Source organism: Phodopus roborovskii, unplaced genomic scaffold (assembly GCF_943737965.1).
Source record: "Phodopus roborovskii unplaced genomic scaffold, PHOROB, whole genome shotgun sequence".
NCBI classification, from domain to species: Eukaryota; Metazoa; Chordata; class Mammalia; order Rodentia; family Cricetidae; genus Phodopus; species Phodopus roborovskii.
Window position 1 is genome coordinate 12,602,668 of NW_026125391.1, and position 22,241 is coordinate 12,624,908.

Consider the following 22,241-nt stretch of genomic DNA (forward strand, 5'->3'; position numbering starts at 1 on the left):
CAAACCATGCATTTCCCCCCTAAATGTTAAAGGAAAGTGGTGGGTTTGTGGGTAAGAGGAAGAGAAGTGCATTGGAATGGCTTATCAGGATCCTCTAGCCAGGATATTTCCAAACTATGGAAGGTGGATTAGAGTAAGCAGAATATTTAACCAAATATTTGTGGAACTAGTTTCTTTAAAGTTGAAGTTATAGACAAAGCAGAGCTCCATTTGACTGCTAGCCAAGTACCACCTGGTACTCTTTTTTGTTAGAGTATTATTATCAAGAAATGTATTCATAGTGAGGGAAAGTATAATGACTTTTCTGTCCTATAACTGCAGATAAGAGCTCAATGTCAAAATGCATTGCTATGCCTCGCCACATAGCTAGAAAGAAAATTAATCAACATTTTATGGGTGCAGATGGAAATGCTTAAGCCGATTTTACAAACCAATTACTGTTTGGTTCTCAAAATCTGAAACTTGTTCAAGATTTAATATCCACCGGACAGCCTCAGAACTCCTTTAAGAATAATAATTCAAACTTAATGTACGATGGAAGCTGACTCCTGTTTCTGTGTTCTTTAGATTCTGTGTTTTTTCGGTTAAGGTACATTATATTTCAGGGCCATGCAGACATGTCTGTGTAACCTATGTTTTCTGCTGATTGGCCCCTTTTCAGAGAAACTTGTGCACCATATTTCAGGTGATGTAGTAGTGTTGCTATGAAGGGTCTGATTCTTCACTCCTTGCTCAGAAGAAATGCCCTGAGAATTCTGAGTAAAGCTAGCTGACTTTAGGATGAAGAAGCAAGAATTTATGGTAGCATTTGTCATAGCTTAACTTTCAGAATTATAATCAAAAGTGAAATTCTGTAGGATTTTAATTGTTGTATCTTCTAAATTATTAATTCTTAGGTAAAAAACACTCTTTAGAGTTACATTTTAGTTTTTTTCTACACTATAAATAATATATGTTTATAGTGTACAAATAAGATAAAAAGATAAACTAAAATCAAAATCACTCATAATTGTACCACCTACAGATAATTTTATTAATATTTCAGTCTTTGATGTTTATGATTTGGCCTCATTAGTATATTTAAATAATTGATGTGACAATAATATTAATGTATTAAAATTTATCACTATCCTCTAGATTGTATACTGTGATGTATCATGCTATAACTTATTTAGTAAGCTGTATATCTTTCATGCTTTGTATGCCTTCAATAAGGGTCAGCCACTAAAATGATAAACACCAGAGTGTAAAGTGTTTCATTATATGGGTCTTAATTTTTTGTTTTATTACTCCCTAAAACTATTTTGAAAAATTTATACCCCATTACTAATTTTAGTCAATGTTTAAATTTTTTATCATGGGTTTCATAGTTATAAAGCATGTCAATTGCACAGTACTAAAATATTAACATTTTAAATTAGAACTGTTAACAGTGCTTTTAAATATAGCTAAAGGAATTTAGCATCATAACAATCTGATATTCACACTTACTTAAAAACATATAAGGCTGTTTTAGTCAGAAAGTATATATTGTTTCTTTTCTTTAGTGTTATATTTCCATTTATTACTATTCTTTTTACTCTAATACAGTATTTTTATGTTTGGAAGTATTGAGTTTTAAAGTATTTATTAATTACACATTTATATGCAGTCTCTGAAAATAAATGTGAATGTAATATGACATTGGATAGTTCATTTATTTCTGAAACTTGGGGGTTAATTATCTTATGAATTAAATTATGATTATATTTAATGCATGGTAGGTCATGTTATCCTAAATATCTACTTTTCTTAAAGTTCTATTAAACATATCAATACTGGAATTTCGTCATCCATGCCCTCCTATTCAAAGCAAAATGTAAGTTTATAATATCAGTAATAATTTTAGCAAATGTTAGTGAATTTCTTTTTCCTTTTCTTTTTGTTTGTTTTTGGTTTTTCAAGACATGGTTTTTCTGTGTAGCCTTGGCTGTCCTGGAACTCACTCTGTAGACCAGGTTGGGCTCAAACTCACAGAGATCTGCCTGCTTATGCCTATCAAGTGCTGGGATTAATCACTATGCAGCTAACTTAATTTAAAAAAAAATTTAAACAATAACAGCCTAGTAACTTAACTTTAATTTTGTCTTTTCTAGTCATACTTGAGACATGCAAAAGAGGTAAAGACAAATTTTTTGACTATCTCATATTTCCTTGAAGTCATTTTCTTTTTAAAAAGCCAAACAGTGTCTTAACTAAAAGAGATTTCACAGATACCAAAATTAAATTCCTGTTGGCTAGCATCCAGCCTGGGGAATGTAGCATTAGGAAGCTGAGCATGGTAAGGGCTGTGGCTTCTGTTTGGTAAAATGGACAAAAGCCATTAGGCAAAGAGGAAAGGAAAGAGCACATGGTATCAGGACACAGGCAGACACATCCATAGGTGCATTGGTGTGTAGTAGGAAGCACAATTTTTGAAAAAAATCTGGAAATTGAGTTTCTAAAATCTCCCAATATTTGTGTTCCCTATGGTACATCTTTAAGAATCCTCATAAACGTTGAATCTTGTGTGTGGTACTATTGATGTACTGATTATTTAACAACTAAATATCCAGCTAAATATACGGACTTATGTGATGGGTATAAACTATACTTGTTATTTTAAAATCTTATTTATTTACTTGTTTGTTTAATTTTGTGTGTCCCACATGTGTGTGGGTACTCAAGGAGGCTGAAAGAGGGTAATGGATTCTCTGGAGCTGGAGTTCCGGGTGGGAGTAAGTCAGCTGCTTACTGGAGTCCTCTGGAAGAACAATCACTTTTAACTCCTGAGCCATCTCTCTAGCCCCCTCTATGTAGTCAGAGAGGAAACTGTAGAATATTAGATTTATTTCTATCTTACCTATACCTTAAACATGCAATGATAATCTTATGGCTGATAAATATCAGCTAGGTGTATACAGAAAGCTGAGGCTTACCCGTGTACGTATTGAGTAATAACAGGATTCTCGATGGGAATCCAAGTTTCTTTTTAATAATCCATAGAGAAATTACATTTCTAAAAACATAAAGGAGCTGGCCAGTGATGGTGCACACCTTTAATTTCAGCCCTCGGGAGGCAGAGGCAGGCGGATCTCTAAGTTCAAGGCCAGCCTGGTCTACAGAGTGAGTTCCAGGACAGCCAGGGCTAGCCAGAGAAACCCTGTGTTGAAAAAAACAAACAAGAAAAAACAAAACAACAACAAACAAACAAACAAAAAAACCCAGAAGGTCCAGTTATAATGTAGTTTCAAGCTGGAATTTAAAAATTCTCAGTTTCGATGAAGAAAACCTGTGAAGGGGTTTCTCTGCAAACAAGGTCCCAGTTAGGAGGAAAAATCACCTAAGAATCTTGACCAGAACTCTCCTCACCCTGTCTATTTATCAGGCTTTAAACTTTAACCTCTTGGTCTTGTCAGTCATTATCTCCTCCTTTCCAAGAAAACTAGCCCGAGACCTTCCTTACCTCAAAGGCCTTGATCTATTTGAGTTCCATGGGACCACACAGAAACATCAGGTGAATGGCCCAGGGAAGTACCGGAAACCCTCTGCATATGTCAGAGCTTCCCGAGGACATATCCTAGGAGCTCATTTGGTCCTTTTCTCAATGTGAACATCTTGTTCAATCATCTCTTTCTCATGCTGGATCTTCCCCCACTCTTGTCTGTTGACTCCTTCACCACTTTGACTATTGTTTTTCATTAATTCCTTTTTTTTTTTTTTTTTTTCACAGCCTTCTCTCTGAGTGAATCCCTGTGGCGGCTGGACTCCTTCAATACTCAACACAAGCAAGGTTCTGACTTATTTAGCTTAATTTCTGCTTGGCCAGCTTTCTGTGGCCTCTAGTCATCTCAGACTCTGGATTCCATAGTTCAGAAGCTATTCTTGTTCCAACAAGCTTTGGTGAAGAAGAGGCTGTTGCCAGAGGCTTGAGATTCTCCCTTTAGAAAGGAGTTCAACAAGGACACATCTGTTTGTATCATGTTGCCATATCCTCACTAATACTGTCTTTCATTTGAAGTTGTATTTGTTGTTTGTTTGAGTTTAAAGGCTAACATAGCTGGGAAAGATGACTTATGTCTGTAATCCCAGCTGAAGAAGGAGAATTGCTCTGATTTTGAGGCAACCATGGACCATAGAGAACCTGTTGCATATAAAACAAAACAAACCCACTCATGAACAAAAACACTATATTGTAATTATAACTCTACAGCCACAAATATTACTCTATATCCCTTTCAAATAATAATTACTAAAGGATTTTGCACATTGTACCTAACTAGCCTTTAAAAAACCACAGTGCCTGTAGATCATCCTCCCAAATTATGGTTTAACTGGTATAGTCTTGAGCTTTGAAATTCCACTCAGATTATGATTTAACTGCTATGGAATTTATCTTGGGTTTGGAAATATTTTTCTTCAGGGGGCATATCTGGGGACCATACTTATCTGTTACACAGTGACAATGACTAGACACACTTTAATGTATCTTGACAAAAAAATTTTAAGGACTTGTTACAATCTCACTATTATAAATAACACTATCTAGAATTTTCTTTTAGTAAGGTTTTCTTTCCTTATTATTTTGTCTTCTTGCATAGGACAAAGTCATACTACTAAAATGATTAGATAAAAGAAATAGGAATTCTTCCCAACCAACTTAAAAACAAAAACAAACAAACAAAAAACCTACACAAAACAAAACAAAAACCTTATTGTTGTGCTCAGACTTTGAACCTCCAAACCACCAAGATACCCTGTCTGATGCAAAAGCAGAGTATTTATATTAGCGAGTTAACTGGAGTTAACTTGAATCCTCCATCCATCTGACACAGTGGGTGGAGCAGGAGGGACCCAGAGCAACAGTGGGTATTGGTGTAGAGCGAGGGGAGTGTCTGGGGGTTTACTAGTTGCATAGCAACAACAGTCTCAGGATTCGTGCACCTCCAGGCTTGGGCAACCTGTCCTGTGTTGATTTGTCAGCTGAAGCTGCAGAAAAGTTGCTATTCCTAGAGGCCATCCCAGGGTAGTTGCTACACCCTGCATTCCACTATTATCAGTAAAGCACATCCAGAGCCTGCCAGCTAACTTCTGATTGGTTCCTTGTCTCATGGAGGGTATCTGGCTTCCTAGTGATTCGAGCAAGATTGGGCAAGGTTGGGGAATCAGCATATTTTTCTGAGTAAGAGGCCAACATCTCACTGGGTCTTTTCTGTAGCTTGTCATGGCCACCAAAGCAAGGGGACTGGGTGAGGGTCTGGGCTCTTCACTATCAGTTTATAGTTGTGTGAATAATATGAGGTTCTATTTTCCTGGATATGATGGTGATCTGTCTGTGACATCTGTCATCTCATTGATTGCCATTGTTGATGTTGCTAATATGGCTAGATAAACCAATGTCCCCTTCTGTGGTGGTTTGAATAGGAATGGTACCCACAGACTCATGTGTTTGAATGTTTGGTTCATAGGGAGTGGTACTATTAGGGGGCATGTAGTGAGATAGTCCTTCTGTGGCACTGACCACGCCCATTGGGGGGTGGAGCCATGGGCGGAAGTGACCTGTGGAAAGAGGTCTGAGGGAAAGCAGGGAAAAGCTCTCTTGCTAGCGTGACTCGGACAGGAGAGGATCGTGTTGAATTTCCTGGTGTTCATCTGTCTAGGTTGTAAGTTATTTCTCCCTGAATAAACATCTATTAGGCATATTTGTTTATCCTGATCCTTATTTAACTGCGATAGGGGCATGGCATTATTGGAGTACTGCTGCCTTGTTGAAGGAAGTGTGCCACTGTGGGGATGGGCTTTGAGGTCTCAGAAGCTCAAGCTGATCTCTTCCTGCAGTTTGCAGATCCAGATATAGAACTTTCAGATCCTTCTCCAACACCATGTCTTCCTGCATGCTTCCATGCTTCCTGCTATGACAATAATGGGCTTAACCTCTGAAACTGTAAGCCAGCCCCAATTAAATGTTTTCTTTTGTAAGAGTTGCCATGGTCATGGTGTCTCTTCTCAACAATAAAACCCTGACTGACACAACTTCCTCCCTTATTTCTTTCCATGCTGTGCACTTAGTTGACAAGGACCAGGTTCTCTGATGGAAAAGGACAAGAGTGTGTAAGAACCTGCACTCCCCTGATAGAACTTCCAAACAGGCTCTTTGGAATCTGATTTCCCTCTCTTAACTAACATTGTATATTAATTTCCTTTTCCTCCTTGATGAGAAAGAATAGTATGTTTTAACATACTGCTATGTGTTACTTAAGTTTGAATCTTCCCCCTCTGGGCTTATTTGCCTCATTAATTCTTCTTCTATGAGTTAACACCATTTGTTCATTCTACTCTCTCCATGGCAATCATCTGTTTGGTTTCTCTTCATCCACTAAAGCTATAGTCACAGAGCATTCATCAGATGTTGTACATGTAGTCAAGATCAGTGTTTGCCTTTTCTTATTTTACTTTTCATTGCAGAATTCTTATAAAGTCAAAATAGTCAATATTTAAAATTCATTTTCTTCTTTTTTTTTTTTTTTTTGGTAAAGACCACATTCTTTGTTCAAGAACTAAGTCAAGTCCCCAACTTCTTTTTCTTTTTTTGTCCTTTTATATGTTTGAGCGGCAGAGGAGTCATTTTACTACAGAACAAGCAAACAAATAAATGCCCGAACAAATGAACAAAAAACAACCAGCAAACATTATTATTTTTTAAATCTTCAAAAATAACCTTTATTAAGATTATCTTAGCTATTTTTTTAATGGAAAAAGAAAGAAAACCAATTATAGTGGTGTGCCATTGTCTCACAATTACACTGTCGACTCACTATTTGCACCCAAGTCCTACCAGAGGTCAGGCTAGCACAGCCAAGTACCTCAGAAGAAAGAACTTCACCAAATGTTTCCCTCTTGTTAGTACTACAGTCACGGAAACACCAGAAGCTTGCTGGATTTACTAACTGTCTGAGAAACAGCCGAAGACATCAGACAATGTCTATCTGAAGACCATCGTGCTTGTTCCCTACCATGATCAAATTCCTAAAGTTGAAAACTTAAGAAACAAGTTATTTTCCTACTCAGTAGCTGGCATTTGTGCCTATCTGTAATGTAAGTCATAGACAGAGCTCTCAAGTTCTGTGGAAAGTTAGCATTGAATTACTGGCTAATGATACTCCAGAAGAACTGTGTTCATTACAGCATGGATCTGAATCAACTCACATAGCCTTATAGTCGTCCTTCAGTTTATGATGCTGAACGTATGGTGCTCTAGCTTACAAGAGAACAGCAAAGATGAGATTGCCTTGTAGTCTCATTTAGACAGTTAATTTTATCTTTGTTTTCTTTCATTGTGTTTCTCAATGGTGCAAAACTAATTGGCTCTTATCACAGTTACATTACCTTCAAAGGCAGATAAAATTAATGCAAAGTAAAAGATCACTATAATCAGAGATATCTGGTTGAAATGGAGAGAGCCTCACTTAAAGTGGCCGCATAGTCCCAGAGGATTCTGGCAGAATAATAAATCATGACTTTCTCCAGGTTATCAACCCACGCTCCAGTTCATTATTTTCTATCATTTGTTTTAACCTTGGATTGTCCCCACTACATCTGCTCTGCGGTGATTAATTCTGCTGATGGAAATAAACTGTCGAAGGGCGACACCACGCTGCATGACTAATTAGCAGACCGAATTATGTCCATAAATTAACATTTTGTTTTTATTCATTTAAATAAATCAAAGTTGTCCAAAATTATTTTGGGTAGATCACTTTAATATGAATTTAGGTTTGTAACCTCTAGCTGGGTCAGTTTATATTCTTCTTGCCTGCCCTTTTGCCACCTAGTTCTTAAATGTTGTCCAACCCCAACTTTCTGAAACTCTCAAAGCCAAACTGTTGTTTCTGCTCACCCAAAGGGAAGGCAGCTTTTTGCAGCTTTGTGCTCTACCACTTTCTCTGTGTTAGCCTCCCTTCATCAGCCTTCTCCTGCAAGTCCTAGCCCAGCTCCCCTTTCTGTTTTTAATTGGTCATGTAGAAATGAGTGCTGTTATGAAAATAAGAATGTTTCTTGAAAGCATGTTTGAAGGCCTCTATCACATGAAAAGAGTAACTGAAAACAGGAATCAAGGACTCTTCGTAAATGTTAGCATTATTTTCTCTCTCTCTCTCTCTCTCTCTCTCTCTGTGTGTGTGTGTATGTATGTATGTATGTATGTATGTATGTATGTATGTGTGAGTATGCATGTTCTTGCTTATGAGCACACTTGTGCAGATCAAAGACTGACATTGTGTGACACTGGTTTTAGCTAGACCTGCTGGCCAGGGAGTCTCTAGGAGCCACCTGTCTCTGCCTCCCTAGTACTGGTGTTACAGATAGAACACACCTTGATTTTATGTGGCAGCTGGAGATCAGAACTCCAGTCCTCAGGTTACCCACTGAAGCAGCACCAGCCTTGAATAGTGGCAGTAGGTCTTGGTAAATGTTTAAATCTGCACAGGAATTCAATGTGAATGAATATGAATTATAAAACTGCTATCATTTCATCATCAGAAAAGAAGCTCAGGAAATGTCCTTGTATATTGTGCAACACTGGTTGCTGGCTTCTAAGGACTGTTATTTGTAGACCACCATTCAGACTTCCTGGAAAGGCTGCTTTATTATCTTATGCTGATAAATACAATTCAATCCCGTTCAAGAAGAGACTCACTACCTGCCCCTTCAGCAGTCACAAGTCTGCAAGTTAACTGAAGGAAGTTCTCTATATGGTTGCCATTACCATGTATATAGGGGCTGTGCTGGAGTAGGCATCTTCTGGCTCAGTCCTGCTTTGTTTTCGCACATTGGGCTTCCTCTGCCAGTTTGTTTGACAATGAGAGCATTCACTCCATGGAAATCTGTGATGCTAAAATCAGAGCATTTGGTTTCTTGACATCTGGCTTTAAACATTTACAGCATTCCTTGATGCTAAACTCAACTCTGTTATATTGCCTCCCCTATATAATTCTCAGTTAGTTCATAGCAAAGGGTGCCTGCTTTTGCTTGGCTTGCTCTCTCACTCCCTCAAAGTCTCTACTGCCTGCTTGTGATATACAATTGTTGTGCTCAAATTCTGAACCCCCAAATCACCAAGAGACCCAATCTGATGCAAAAGCATCAGTTAGCTGTATTAACTCGGTCCTCCATCTGTCCCACACAGCAACACGGTGGGTGGAGCAAGAAAGACCTGGAGGGATCATGGGGCAGGGTATATATTGGGGTGAGCAAAGGGAAGATTTAGGGGACCTCAACAGTCTCAGAGTTGGTGTACTTCAAGGCTTGGGCTACCTTTCCTGTGTTGATTGGTCAATTGGTTGCTATGGCCTATAGGTTCTCCCAGGGCGGTTGCTATGCTCTATATGCCAGTTACTGTAAAGCACATCCAGAGCCTGCTAGCTAACTTCTGATTGGTTCCTTGCCACATGGAGGGTATCTAACCTCCTAGTGACTGGGGCAGCGTCCAGCAAGGTCAGAAGGCCAGGAACTCAACAGCACGTGCTGAATCAGAAGCCTACATCTTGCTAGGTCTTTTCTGCAGCCTGTCATGGCTGCTAAAGCAGGGAGCTGGATGAGGGTCTGGTCCCTTCAATAATCATAGAAATTGACATTTGAAATAAATGTGTTAACTGAGTGTAGTGGTGCATGCCTTTCCTTCTAGCACTTGTGAGGTAGAGGTAGGTAATCTTTGAATTCAAGGCCAACCTGGTCCACATAGTGAGTTTTAGGACAGTCATAGCTACATAGTAAGACACTCTGTTCAACAAAACAAAAAAAAAAAAAAAAAAAAAAAAAAAAAAAAAAAAGAAGAAGAAAAAGAAAAAGAAGAAGTAGGATGAAGGGAAGGAGGAAATGAAAGGAAGGAAGGGAGGAAGGAAAGAAAGAGGGAAAAAAAGTAAAAAGGAAAAAGGGAGAAGTAAATGCCCAGAAAAGTCTGAGTGAAAGCTGGAGAATCAGGAATTGACCAACTGTAATTAGCCTGGGCAAGGTGCTGTCTCAATTGTAACCCCAGATCACTTCATCATTTCGGATGCTTCAACAATATGAGTAGAGGATTTGTGGTATAGTATTTATGATTTATTAAAACTTGCTTAAGGATTCAGAAAGCAAAGCCAGCCACAAGCTATAGAGGTCAGGCAGTGGTTAAAATAACCTTTAATCCCAGCAGCCATGCTATCCAGGGCAGTGATAGCACACAGTTTTAATCCCAGGACTCAGGATTAAGAGGTAGATGTATCCATGTTAGTTCAAAGCCACACTAATTACACAAAATTGATCCAATCCTAAAAGAAACAAATCACACAAAGGTGATTTCAGCATGTGAGAATATATGCCATTATTCCTAGTACTAGAGAGGTGGAGACAGGAGATATGGCTGGGTGCAGAAAGGAATATAAAGAGGAGGAGACAGAAATTCAGAGGTAAGATTTACTGGCTTAGCTGCTTTGCTTCTCTGATCTTCAGCTTGAAATATCTGTCTCTGGATTTTAATTATCATTCTACAGACTTGGCCTGTGAACAAAGCATGTCCAGTTTTGGAATTAGGGGGGAATTTGATTGCCTAGATTATGAAAGGTTTGTAAATGCAAAGCAGAACTTATTAAATGCAATACACAATAGGAATCTGTTATGGGATGATTATCCTTAATCCAAAAATATGAAATCAATGTTCCCAAATCCAAAACTTTTATTGCCAACATAATGTTAAAAATGGAAAGTCTGCATCTGACTTCCATGATATTTATAGCAAAAAATTCAGGTGCACTGAAATTATGGTATAAAATTCTTTATAATGAATGGTTGTTTAACAGTTTCCTAATATTTGTCCTGGGCCCAGGAAGTAAACACTTAACCAGTCTCAGGAAGTTCCTGAAATTAACAAGACTCAAAAGTCTCCTCCCCTAGGTTGTGGAAGTGCACAATTTCTCGGGGAGAACCCCTCCCTCTCTCAGCTGATTGGCCTGAAGAAAACTCTCTACCATGTTGAGCTACCTACATGTTTTGCAGAGAGTCCCAGGACAACAGATTTTGTTAGCTGTCCCCACTTAACTTGCAAGGATTATGATTCCATAGTTTCCTTTAAAAAATATCTGTGACATACATCTATATATACACAAAAATATTAATCCAGAATTTTGTTTGTTTTAACACTTGTTAAGTATTTACATGTGGATAAATAGAAATGTAGGTTATTTGTTAAACTTTTCATGCATTATATTCCAAATTACCAAATAGAGAGATAAGAGGCAATGGCTAATTAAAGCAGATTTGTTAAATGAGGGATGTGTCTTTCATGGAACAGAAAGGAAAAAAAGTGTAGAGTTTATCTCATGTATAAATCACATACCAAAACTGTTGTAGCTGTTCTATATAACGTTCATATTATCACTAAATAAACTTATATTCTTAAGACAGAGCTGCTCTAAATTTTGGTTATATTACTCCTGGGTGTATGGTTAGAAGAATCAAGGCCAGGTACTATGTAGACATCCTGACACATTGACCACTGCTGGACTCCCAATAGTCAGGTCAAACAAACAAACTAGGTGTGCATCATTATATGACTAGACAAGCATGGTTGTGAAATATACACACAGTTTTACTCCTCCTTAAAGAATAGAATTATGTTATTTGAAGAAAAGCAGTCAGAATTAGATATCATTATGTTAACTGAACTACACTAGACTCAGAAAGACAAATATGCAAGTTTTGCTTATATGAAATTTAAGGGGAAGTGACCTGAAATTAGAATAACAACTACATATGCAGAAAGAAGAAAGGGAAAGGGGGATTACAGAAATACTTGGGAGCTGAATATGACTGACATATGTTCTATTCAGGTAGGGTAATGTCTTAGTGAAATCTCATCCTCACACAATTAATATGAACTAATGGGATAAAAGTAAAGTTTTAAACTTCAGAATGACAAGAAAGCTTTGTTTAAATCAATAATAAGGAATATTTTGTCTTAATGGACACACACACAAATCAGAGGTTCAAAGACTGGTTAGTAATCCAGCTAGTTAGTAAGATTCAAATGATGCAGAAGCGAACTTTCTATTGATCCTTAGGGAGAAGAACTCTAAATTGCTCACACATTGCCTTGAGAAGCTGGATAAACATTTAAGAAGGCAGAGGCTGAGGCTGGAGAGATGGCTCAGTGGTTAAGAACACTGGCTACTCTTCCAGTTCAATTCCCAGCACCCACATGGCATCTCCCAAGTGTGTTAACTCATGTTTCAGTGGATCTGACACTTTCACATAGACATACATGCAGGTAAAACACCAATGCATAACACAGACAGCAGTCTATGATGCTGAGAAAGATGAATAAGGAACCTTATAATTGGGTGTGCCATAGCAAAACTAGACAGATAAGAAGAGGGGCAGGGTTCTGGGCCAGATGTCCTGGGTGCCCCTCTGACCCCAGAGAGCATATACCAGCCACTGTTGTCCTTTCACACGTTCTTGCTTCTCATGCCGCTATTTCCAATTATTTTACTTAGTTAAGTTTTAAAGATTTATTTATCTTTTGGTTTATGTGCAGAAGTGTTTTGCCTGCTGGTGTTTGTATACCACTTGTATGCAGTACCTATAGAGGCCACAAAATGGCTTTTCATCCTTTAGAGCTGTTGCGAGCCTCCATATGGGTGCTGGGAATCAAACAAGCCCTCTGGGTGAGCAACCAGGGCTTATTTATATATTTATATATTTATTCATTCAGTCATTTATTTATTTTTTAGTTTACATGTTGATCCCAGTTCCCTCTCCATCCCTTCCTTCCTCTTATCCTCTCTAACCCCTCACATGCACCCTGACCACCCTCCCCTCCCATCTCCCCACCCCAATGTCACATGTAGGGCAATGCCATCCAGGTGGGGTCATGTAAATCTGTTAAGTCATTTGAAGTAGGGACTAGGACTTCTCTCCTGTCTCTAGGATAAGGAAGTATACCTCCATGGGGGATGTGTCCACAAGGTCCCTTTGTGCACCAGGAATACATCCTGGCTCCACTGTCTGAGGTCCCTTAGACTGCTCAATTCTTCTGGCTGAGACCCATATTCAGGGAGGCCTGAGTCAGTCCCATGCTGGATCCCCAGCTATCGGTCTAGGGGCCCATTAGCTCCTCCTTGTTCAGGTCAGCTGTCTATGTGTTTCTGCAGTCTGGTCTTTTCAGTCTGCATCTGGATTCTCGGTGTTTAGTTATGGGTGTTTGCTTCTGTTTCCAACAGGTACTAGATGAGGGCTCCATGGATAAGTTAGTTGTTGATCTCATTACCAGGGAAGGGCATTTATGGTAGCCTTTCCATGGTTGCTCAAATTGTTAGTTGGTGGCAGTCTTGTAGGTCTCTAGACCTTCTTTAGATTCAGTTTTCTCTTCAAACCAATAATGGCTCCCTCTTTTATGTTCTCCCTCACTCCCTCCCCCCTCTCTCTTCTGTCTTCTATTCCTACCCTGACTCAATCTTCCTAGTCACACATGCTTTCCTCTCCTCCCCCTCTCTTTCTCCTAATTTTCTCTCCATAAATTGCCCCCCCCCCACTTCCCATGTGCTCTGGGGGGACTTGTCCCTTCCCCCTTCTCTGAGGGACTTTATATGAATGTCTTAGAATACACCTTGTATCCTAGTTCCTCTGGTGGTGTGACTTATAGGCTGGTGATCCTTTGCTCTAGGTCTAAAATCCATATATGAGCAAGTACATACCATGCTCCTCTTTTTGTGATGCAACCAGTGCCTTTAACAGAGCTGGCTTTACAGCCTTTTTTTTTTTTAAGATTTATTTGTTTATTTTGTATGTATGTATGTTTGTATGCATGTATGTATGTATCTATGTATGTATGTATGTATGTGTACCACATGCATTAAGGCACTTGTAAGAATATGTGTGTACCACATCCATTAAGGGTGACAGAGTCCCTGGAACTATCCTTACAAGTAGTTATGAGCCACTTAATGTAGGTTTGGAGAACTGAACCTGGGTCCTCTGGAAGAACAACAAGCACTATTAACTGCTGAGCTGTCTCTCCAGCTCCTAATGTAGCTAATTATAGCTGATTAAGTAAAGATAGCATCAACAAAAGCCTCTACATGTTTCAGAGGATACCTCAGACAATCCCATAGACATGGAGCTAAGAAAGATTGCAGCTACATATTGGTGTCTGTGAGGGAGTCAACAGCAAAGCCACAAGCTGTTATATAAATGTGAGAGCAAAGACAGTTTAGTATAATTAACTGCATTTGAGACACCTGCAAGGTCACAGGCTGCAATGCTAGCCAGTAGTTAAGAGCTAGAAGACAATCAAGGTCAGCAGCTGACAAAGCACAAGACAGAAATCGACAGAAGTGGGCTGTAACTATCCCTAACTGCGTGGACAGCTAATGAACTATGTGTGTCTGTACAAAACTAGACTGTGAAGGCACCCATTGTATTCAAAAGCCCTCCAACAAAATTAAAGTCTATTTGATTTTTGTAGAGGTTTAAATAGGAACGGCACCCATAGACTCATGTATTTAAATGCTAGGCTTACAGGAAGGGGAACTGTTAGGAGGTGTGGCCTTGATGGAGGAAATGTGTCACTGGGAGTGGGCTTTCATGTCTCAGAAGCTCAAGTGAGGCCTAGTGTGTCTCAGTCTCTTCCTGCTGCCTGCCAATCCATACGTAGAACGCCCAGCTTCTTCTCCAGCAACATGTCTGACTGCACGTCACCATGCTTCCCTTTTCTTTTTTTTTGCTCTACTTCAGCCACAGGGGTCTTCTTGTTGTTCATGTGAGTTGGTGAGGGGTGTGTGTGTGTGTGTGTGTGTGTGTGTGTGTGTGTGTGTGTAAAATTTGGGTAAGAAATGGTTCCAAAGACTCATGTATTCTGGGCTTTGTCTTTAACCTGACCGTGGTTAGAGGCATGTATGTGTAGGGGTGAGGGCTTCCTGAGAGCTGATTAGATCGTGAGTTCTAAATTCACCAGTGGGTGGGGCCCCTTGATGAATTCATAACTCAATGAACTTTTAGACAGTATGGCCTGGTAGGTCTCTGGGGCATGCCCTTAAAAGGCAGATCTCTTGAGTTTAAGCCCAGTCTGATTTACAGAGTGAGTTCCAGGGCAGGCTCCAAAGATACACAGAGAACGCCTATCTTGAAAAACAACAACAAAAGAAAGGTAAATCTTGTTTCGGAACTCTCTTCCTCTCTTTTGCTTTCATTCTCCCACTCCGTCGCTTTCATGCTCTCTCTTTTCTTGCTATCTCCCTCTTTTGCTGTTTCTCTTTCTCCCCCTCTCTCTTTCCTTGGTTCCTTTCTCCACCATTGTCATGGTGTCCTGCTTTACTGAGGTCCAGAAACATGGGATCTAAGTGACCATAGGTGAACACATTGGAATCTTCCCTCCTTTAAATTACCTCAGGTGTGTTGTCATAGCAATAAAAAGTTGATGACTATGCGCATGTTTCTGCCTTAACATCTATGTGATTCCCCAAGTACTCAGAGAGCATTTCCTTAACTTTTCTTTAAGAGGTAGGGCTGTTCAGTAGGAAAGCCAACTAGTAAACAAGAAAGAATACATTCCTAATTTCAGTCTGTAAAGCAGATACTAGTCATTGCTTATTTCCAAACTAGAGACAACTTAATGTTGCAAAAATGTCTCTTTCCTTTGCATGAAATGATGAGTTATTCTAGGTATTACACAGTATGTACAAATAAGTCAGGGTTAAAATTTAGTGGATTTCGGCAGAAGAGGAGGAAGAAGGATTATAGGAATCAGAGGGTTCAAGGACTTGATAAGAAAACCACAGAAATAACTAAGCAGGGCTCATAGGGGCTCACAGAAAGAGAGCTAACTATCATGGATCCTGTGTGGGTCTGACCTACATCCTTTATGTATGTGTTGTGTAGCTTGATCTTCCTGTGTGACTCCTAATTGTGGTAGGAGGGGCTAACTCTTCTGCCTGATTTTGGGACCCTTTCTTCCTATTGGGTTGTCTCCTCCAACCCTGATTTGAGGGGAGGTGCTGAGTCTTACTGCAATTTGACATTGCCATGCTTGGTTGATGTTCCTGGGAGGCCTGCAATTTTCTGAAGGGAAACAGGAAGAATGGATGGGCAGGGGTGGGCTGAGAAGAAAGGAGGGAGGGGAAACTGGTTTAGATGTAATATCAGAGAAGAATAAATTTATTTTTTTTAAATTAATGGCTTTCCTGGAAAAGAAGGAAACAGAATTATGAGTACAAAAAGCCACTGAAAAAGTCACTAGTTGCATAACAACTAATTTGGACAAATGTATTATTTAAAACCATTCAATCATGGCCTTATCTTTTCTCATTCTTGCAGGGTGCCTCATTGTATAATCATCTGGCTGCATCTCTGAAACAGCACTAGGAATTGGGAAGCATGTTAGCAAACATTCGATGAAGCCACTCTGAAGAAAACACCATTAATCATGCCAGCTGATAAGATACATGGCAGGTCCAGATCCATTTCAACATTACACTCATACTGATTCCCTGCAAGTAGTCCTTGGTGCATAGGGATTAGACCTCTTTACTGTGAATGAGATTAAGGATTAGGTATCTTTTTTTATTTATTTAACTTAATTTCTTTATTGAATCTTTAGGAATTTCATACCATGCACTCTAATTCTACTAACCTCCCAATCCCTCCATTTACTTCATCCCCCCCCCTGCAACAGCCCCCTGAAAGGAAAAAAAAAAAACCAACCAAACCAAAACAAGCAAACAAAGAAAAACAAAAAGAAAAAAACATCATAACCATAACTTCTGTCTTCTATCGTTCCCACCTCTCCAACACCTCTTCATTTGTCCTGGTGGCATTGGGATCCTTGGTGTGTCACACAGTGTACCTTTTTGTCTTATCAGCTTTAATAGTAAATGTTCATTGCAATGAGTCACTAGTCTGTCTGTTCAAGGCCTCTGGTTCTTGGTACATCATCTTCTCTGGATCTGCACAGAAACTCTGCTTGGATATCTCTCTGTTGCCCTGAGTCATAGAGATCCTGTGCTTATCGTTCCACAGGAACAGTTCTTTTCACTGACCAGCTCAGCTACCACCCGCCCATCCTAACATCTACCCCATCTGGCATTAGGCATCTTTATTGTGAACGAGATTAGAGATTGGCCATCTTAATTATGAATGAAATGTGGGATTAGGCACCTTTATTGTGAATGAAATGTGGGATTAAGCATCTTTTTGTGAATAAGAGATGTATATTATTTAGGTCTTATTTCTCAAAATGCAGCCTCCCCAAGATGCTATGGTTACAGTTGTAGATGCTTTTCCAGTGCAATTTTCTTTGCTCGTTGCTGCTCAGTTCCCTCAATCCATCACATCAATCATCTACTAGAAATACATTACAAAACCGAAGAGAGTGCCCCATTGCTTTTTTGAGTAAGTGAAAAACTTTTAAGTTGGTATTTAAGACATTTCATTATTGCTAGGCTATCCTTGATTAGAGATAACTTAAAAAAAATCAACAAATGCATACTAGTTGAGTATCTACAATGCTATTGCCTTTTGAGCATCTGTTCCTACCTTTTCTGAGATGGTTGGTTGTGTCTTTGAGTCACATACCTATTTCTTTAGCAAAAGGTTACTCAGGCATTCCCTGAGGCTTCTATCTAGAGCACGTTTTACCAATAATGAATTTCTTCATTTTAGCATGTTTTGCAAATCTAGCTCGGCTGAGAACTTACCAAGTAATTGTCTTCTGGCTCCTGGCTCTGTTTACTGTGTTTTTCTTTCCACACTTTCCTCTGTTTTCTCTTGTTTTATTATAAGTAGCAAAGAGGGATGAAACTCTATTACAATGTTTAGGCTAGAATCTCTTAAGCCAACAGTGTCCAAGTTCACCACTTCCAGGCTGTTTTCTGTTCAAGGGAGAATAACTTTTGTGCCATTTTACAAGTACAGACATTCCTTTAGCTTACCATAATCTATTCCCTATTTTATTTTGAGGCCTCACAAGAAATACATTTAATGTTCCTATTTTGCTAACAATCTTCTTATGGTGATTTACACAAACACACTCACACACACACACACACTCACACATATACACACTCACACACATATACAAACACACATGCAAACACACACATATACATTCACACCATAAACATGCACATACACACATAGCTATACATGCATATATATCACGCACATATACTACCATATATATTCAGACAATCACACACATACATACATACATACAACATATACACACATATGTATACACTTGTACACATACACTTCAAAGCAATGTAGCCTTCTCTCTCTCTCTCTCTCTCTCTCTCTCTCTCTCTCTCTCTCTCTCTCTCTCTCACACACACACACATGTATGAGTGTTTTGCCTTGCCTGTGCTTGATGCCCAAAGAGGCCAGAAGAGTACACTGGATCTCCTGGAACTGGAGTTACAGCAGTTTTGAGCCCCTGTTTGGGTGCTGGGAACTGAACTTGGGTCTTCTGCAAGAGCTAGAGCAATGGTGTTCTTCATTGTTGAGACATCTCTCTAGCCCAGCTAGCCTTGCCAATCATAACCTAAAATCCTTCCAGCCTCTATACATTCTCTATTCATTCCCTATCTTTTTCTATAATAGCATCCTACCTCCAGGTACCAGAATCTGATGGGTAGGGCATGTTCAGGATGGAATGACCATAGATTGGTACCAGAATCATATTAGTTTTCTAGAGTTGCAGCCAACAAGCTACCAATAACTAGATGGATTTAAATATATACCATTCACACCATGTAAATGGACATTCTTCATTTACTTTGTATTCTATGAGAAGCTTGTCTTAAGTGGTTGTATGAGACTGACAAGCTTCATTTAAACAGGTGAATAGTGTTACAATGAATCTTAAAGTGGAGGCTTAAAGTAGAGGTTGCATGGTAGTATATATTTTATATATTCATTTGCACAATCAAAGAAGGATCATAGCATTAAGAAGCTATTGATGGAGCATGAAGGCATTCACTGTATGCATTACTATGGCCTGGAGAGATGAACAACTGAATAAAGTCCACTAAAAATGCGTCAAGAAGCTCATTATCTACTTCAGAGCATTTGTGTCGACAGCAGGAGTAGACACCAAGGCTGGAGATCAGGAAGACACCTCCACGGGGACTCATGAGAATGAGCATCCTAAAGATGATACAGTTATGTGCTTCCTCTGGTAACATACCAGGTCAGTTGCTCCATTACATGGAACACATGTGTATGAAATTCATGCAAGTGTACATGGGTGTGTTTGGAGAATCTAAATTCTGCAGTATTGTGTATGTTCCTATTTCTAGTACTACAGCTTTATGTATTAATATATTACAAAACACACTCTCAACAAGTCCTTGATGAATTCTGCTCACTTTTTTTTCCCAGATGAACTTTGAAAAATGCCTGTCCAGTCCGCTTTATTAAAAAATTTCTATAAGGATATTAACTACGCTCTTGCCAACTAGATAATTTGAAGAAGATCTCAGCACAATTTCATCCTTTCTAGTCAGGCTTCTAGTGCATTCATTTCAGGCATTTTCTGTATTCCTTAGCAAAAGTTTTCTAAGTTTACATGGGGGTTTTATTACTAGTGATAGATTTTATTGCTATAGGCTATGGATATATATCTTCATACACACACACACACACACACACACACACACACACACACACTCATGCATATATGTTATATGAGATAGGGTCTCACTACGTATCTCAGGCTGTGTGGCCTGAAGCTCACTATGTAGTATAAGCAGACCTTGAACTCTCCATCTTCCTGCCTCGGCTTCCCAATACTGAGAGTTTAGTAACTTCATACAATACTTTTTGGAAGGGACCATAATGGTAAAGTTTCTTAATCTTTTAATGTTAAAAAATGTTTGCCTTAATACTGCCTTCAAATTGGAATAAACACGGGAAGTCAGGCTTAAACTATTTCTTCAGAAATAAAAAGACTATGTTCCATCTTGCTTATTACCTGGAAGTTCACATGAGAAGCCAAATAGCTACTTGAATGCTGCTTCTTTAAATCTATCTTGTTTTTGTTTCAGCCTTTAGAAATTCTTGGGGCATGTCTCTACTTCTTGGAGATGAGAAATGTCACATAATCTTCATAAGCATGCACTTCCATACATACCCAGACACTGCACTGGCTCTCCTACAAAGACATGAGAGCAGGAGGGAGGGAGAGGGAACTGGGATCGATATGTAAAATAAGAAAAATAAATTAAAAAAAAAAAAAGAAAGGTAATGATGCTGGGGGAAAAAAAGACATGAGAACATCATCTCAAAATACATGTTGAAACTACCCAGAAGGCGCTGCCTGCCACCTAAACTGCCATGGTGGTGGTAGGCAGCTACAACAAAACACCCACTATAAATATTACAGATTACCTATCAGAGACATTGCTTTCCATCAGTTGTGAACAGTGGAACCCAATTGTGTATTTGTCCAGGAAGAGGATGCTTGGACAGAAAGCTAAAGTGAAAGGAGGCATCAATGAATACATTTGATGATCCCCGTGCCAGCACGGGGATCCCCAGGGCTGTTCCAGTGTATTTAGAATCCAGGAGAGTGGCTAGGAGTGCCCTGGATGCTTGCTGAAGTTTCCCCACACACCCTGGTGAACTTGCTGCATGTGATTGTGTTTCATGGATCAAGTGCCTTTGTGGTTGATTTGTCCTCATGTATTTTGATGTGATATGCTGGAAGATCAGGAACCTTGCAGGAATGAGCTTTGTGAAAGCTTCAGCACTTCACAGAGTGAAGAAACTCCACAATTCCCTTTTCAGGGACACAGTGGACCCAACTGGGTCTCCCATTGAACATCTTGTCAAATCAGAGGCAAAATATTGAACAGGGCTTACTTTTATTTTATCTTACTGCATTTAAAAATGTATGTCATTTTGTTACAAAGGAACATGACTGAATAGGTAGGAAACAGATTCTCCGTTATGAGTTCTTCGGATGGCTTCTGCAAGGATCATGGAGATGTCAATCACCTGGATTTTGGTGCAGTGCTTCATCTTGTCCTCCTGCGGTATGGTATTAGTGACCACTACTGCTTCAAAGCCTGCACCATTGATGCGAGCAATGGCTGGGCCAGAGAAGATTCCGTGAGTCAAGATGGCGTAAACTCTGGTGGCTCCCGCTGAGAGAAGTTTGTCAGCCGCGTGACAGATTGTACCACAAGTGTCAGCCATGTCATCCACAAGGATAGCCACCCGATCCTTCACATCACCCACAAGAACCATGCGGTCCACTTCGTTGGCTTTCTTCCGTTCTTTGTGAATCAAGGCAAAATCCACGTTCAAATGGTCTGCAATGGAAGTGACCCTCTTGGCCCCGCCAGCATCAGGAGAGACAACCGTGCAGTTCCTCCATTCAGAAATATTCTCCCTTATCCACTTCAGGACAGCTGGCTCGGCATACAAATTGTCTACTGGGATGTCAAAAAACCCCTGAATCTGAGAAGCATGTAGGTCCATGGTGATGATGTGATCTGCACCTGCTATAGACAGCATATTTGCTACAAGCTTCGCAGAGATGGGAGCCCGACTCTTATCCTTTTTATCCTGGCGGGCGTAAGGGAAGCACGGGATGACTGCAGTCACCCGGCTGGCTGAAGCGATCTTGCAAGCATTAATCATGATCAAAAGTTCCATTAGACTGTCGTTGATTTCGCCACAACCGCTCTGAACAATGTAGACATCCTCTCCGCGCACGCTCTCACCAATTTCTACGCAGGTCTCCTGGTTACTGAATTTCTTAGTTACTACCTTGCCAAGCTCCAGGCCCAGGCGCTCAGTAATCTTCTGGGACAGGTCCTGGTGGGAGCTGCCACTGAAGATTTTGATATTTGGCATCTTAACCAGAGATCCTAGATTTAGCTGGCACAGGCTCGGCCGCCTTGGAACGGAACTGGGACCACAGACGCTAACAGCTTCCGGTCATTGCATAGCAGGTGATTATGAAGCCGTTACTGTCCCTTCCGTAACGGTTGTGCTGATTTGACCCAAAGTATTTTGAAAAACAAAACAAAAGGCTTGATTGGCACCTGCTGCATGCATGCTTTCAAATTAAGATGACTTTCTACTCCATGGAAATTTTCCTACTATTATTAATTTTTCTTGTACCCCCATCCCCCAGGAAGGGTTTTCCCTGCCTGTCCTTGAGCTAGTTACTAGATCTGTAGATTCGA

The 22,241-nt window shown here is 39.7% G+C and overlaps 1 protein-coding gene across 1 annotated transcript; it reads right to left on the bottom strand.

The window, feature by feature from the left end:
• Positions 1–20,884: 20,884 nt before the first annotated feature.
• Positions 20,885–21,936, bottom strand: Prps1l1 (phosphoribosyl pyrophosphate synthetase 1 like 1). Its single transcript, XM_051175293.1, has one exon. It carries the CDS (start codon positions 21,904–21,906, stop codon positions 20,950–20,952), a length of 957 nt encoding a protein of 318 aa, XP_051031250.1. The 5' UTR covers positions 21,907–21,936; the 3' UTR covers positions 20,885–20,949.
• Positions 21,937–22,241: the final 305 nt, after the last annotated feature.

Excerpts from the sequence above, each read along its gene's own strand:
- Prps1l1 (XM_051175293.1), bottom strand. The coding sequence starts at position 21,906 with ATGCCAAATATCAAAATCTTCAGTGGCAGCTCCCACCAGGACCTGTCC.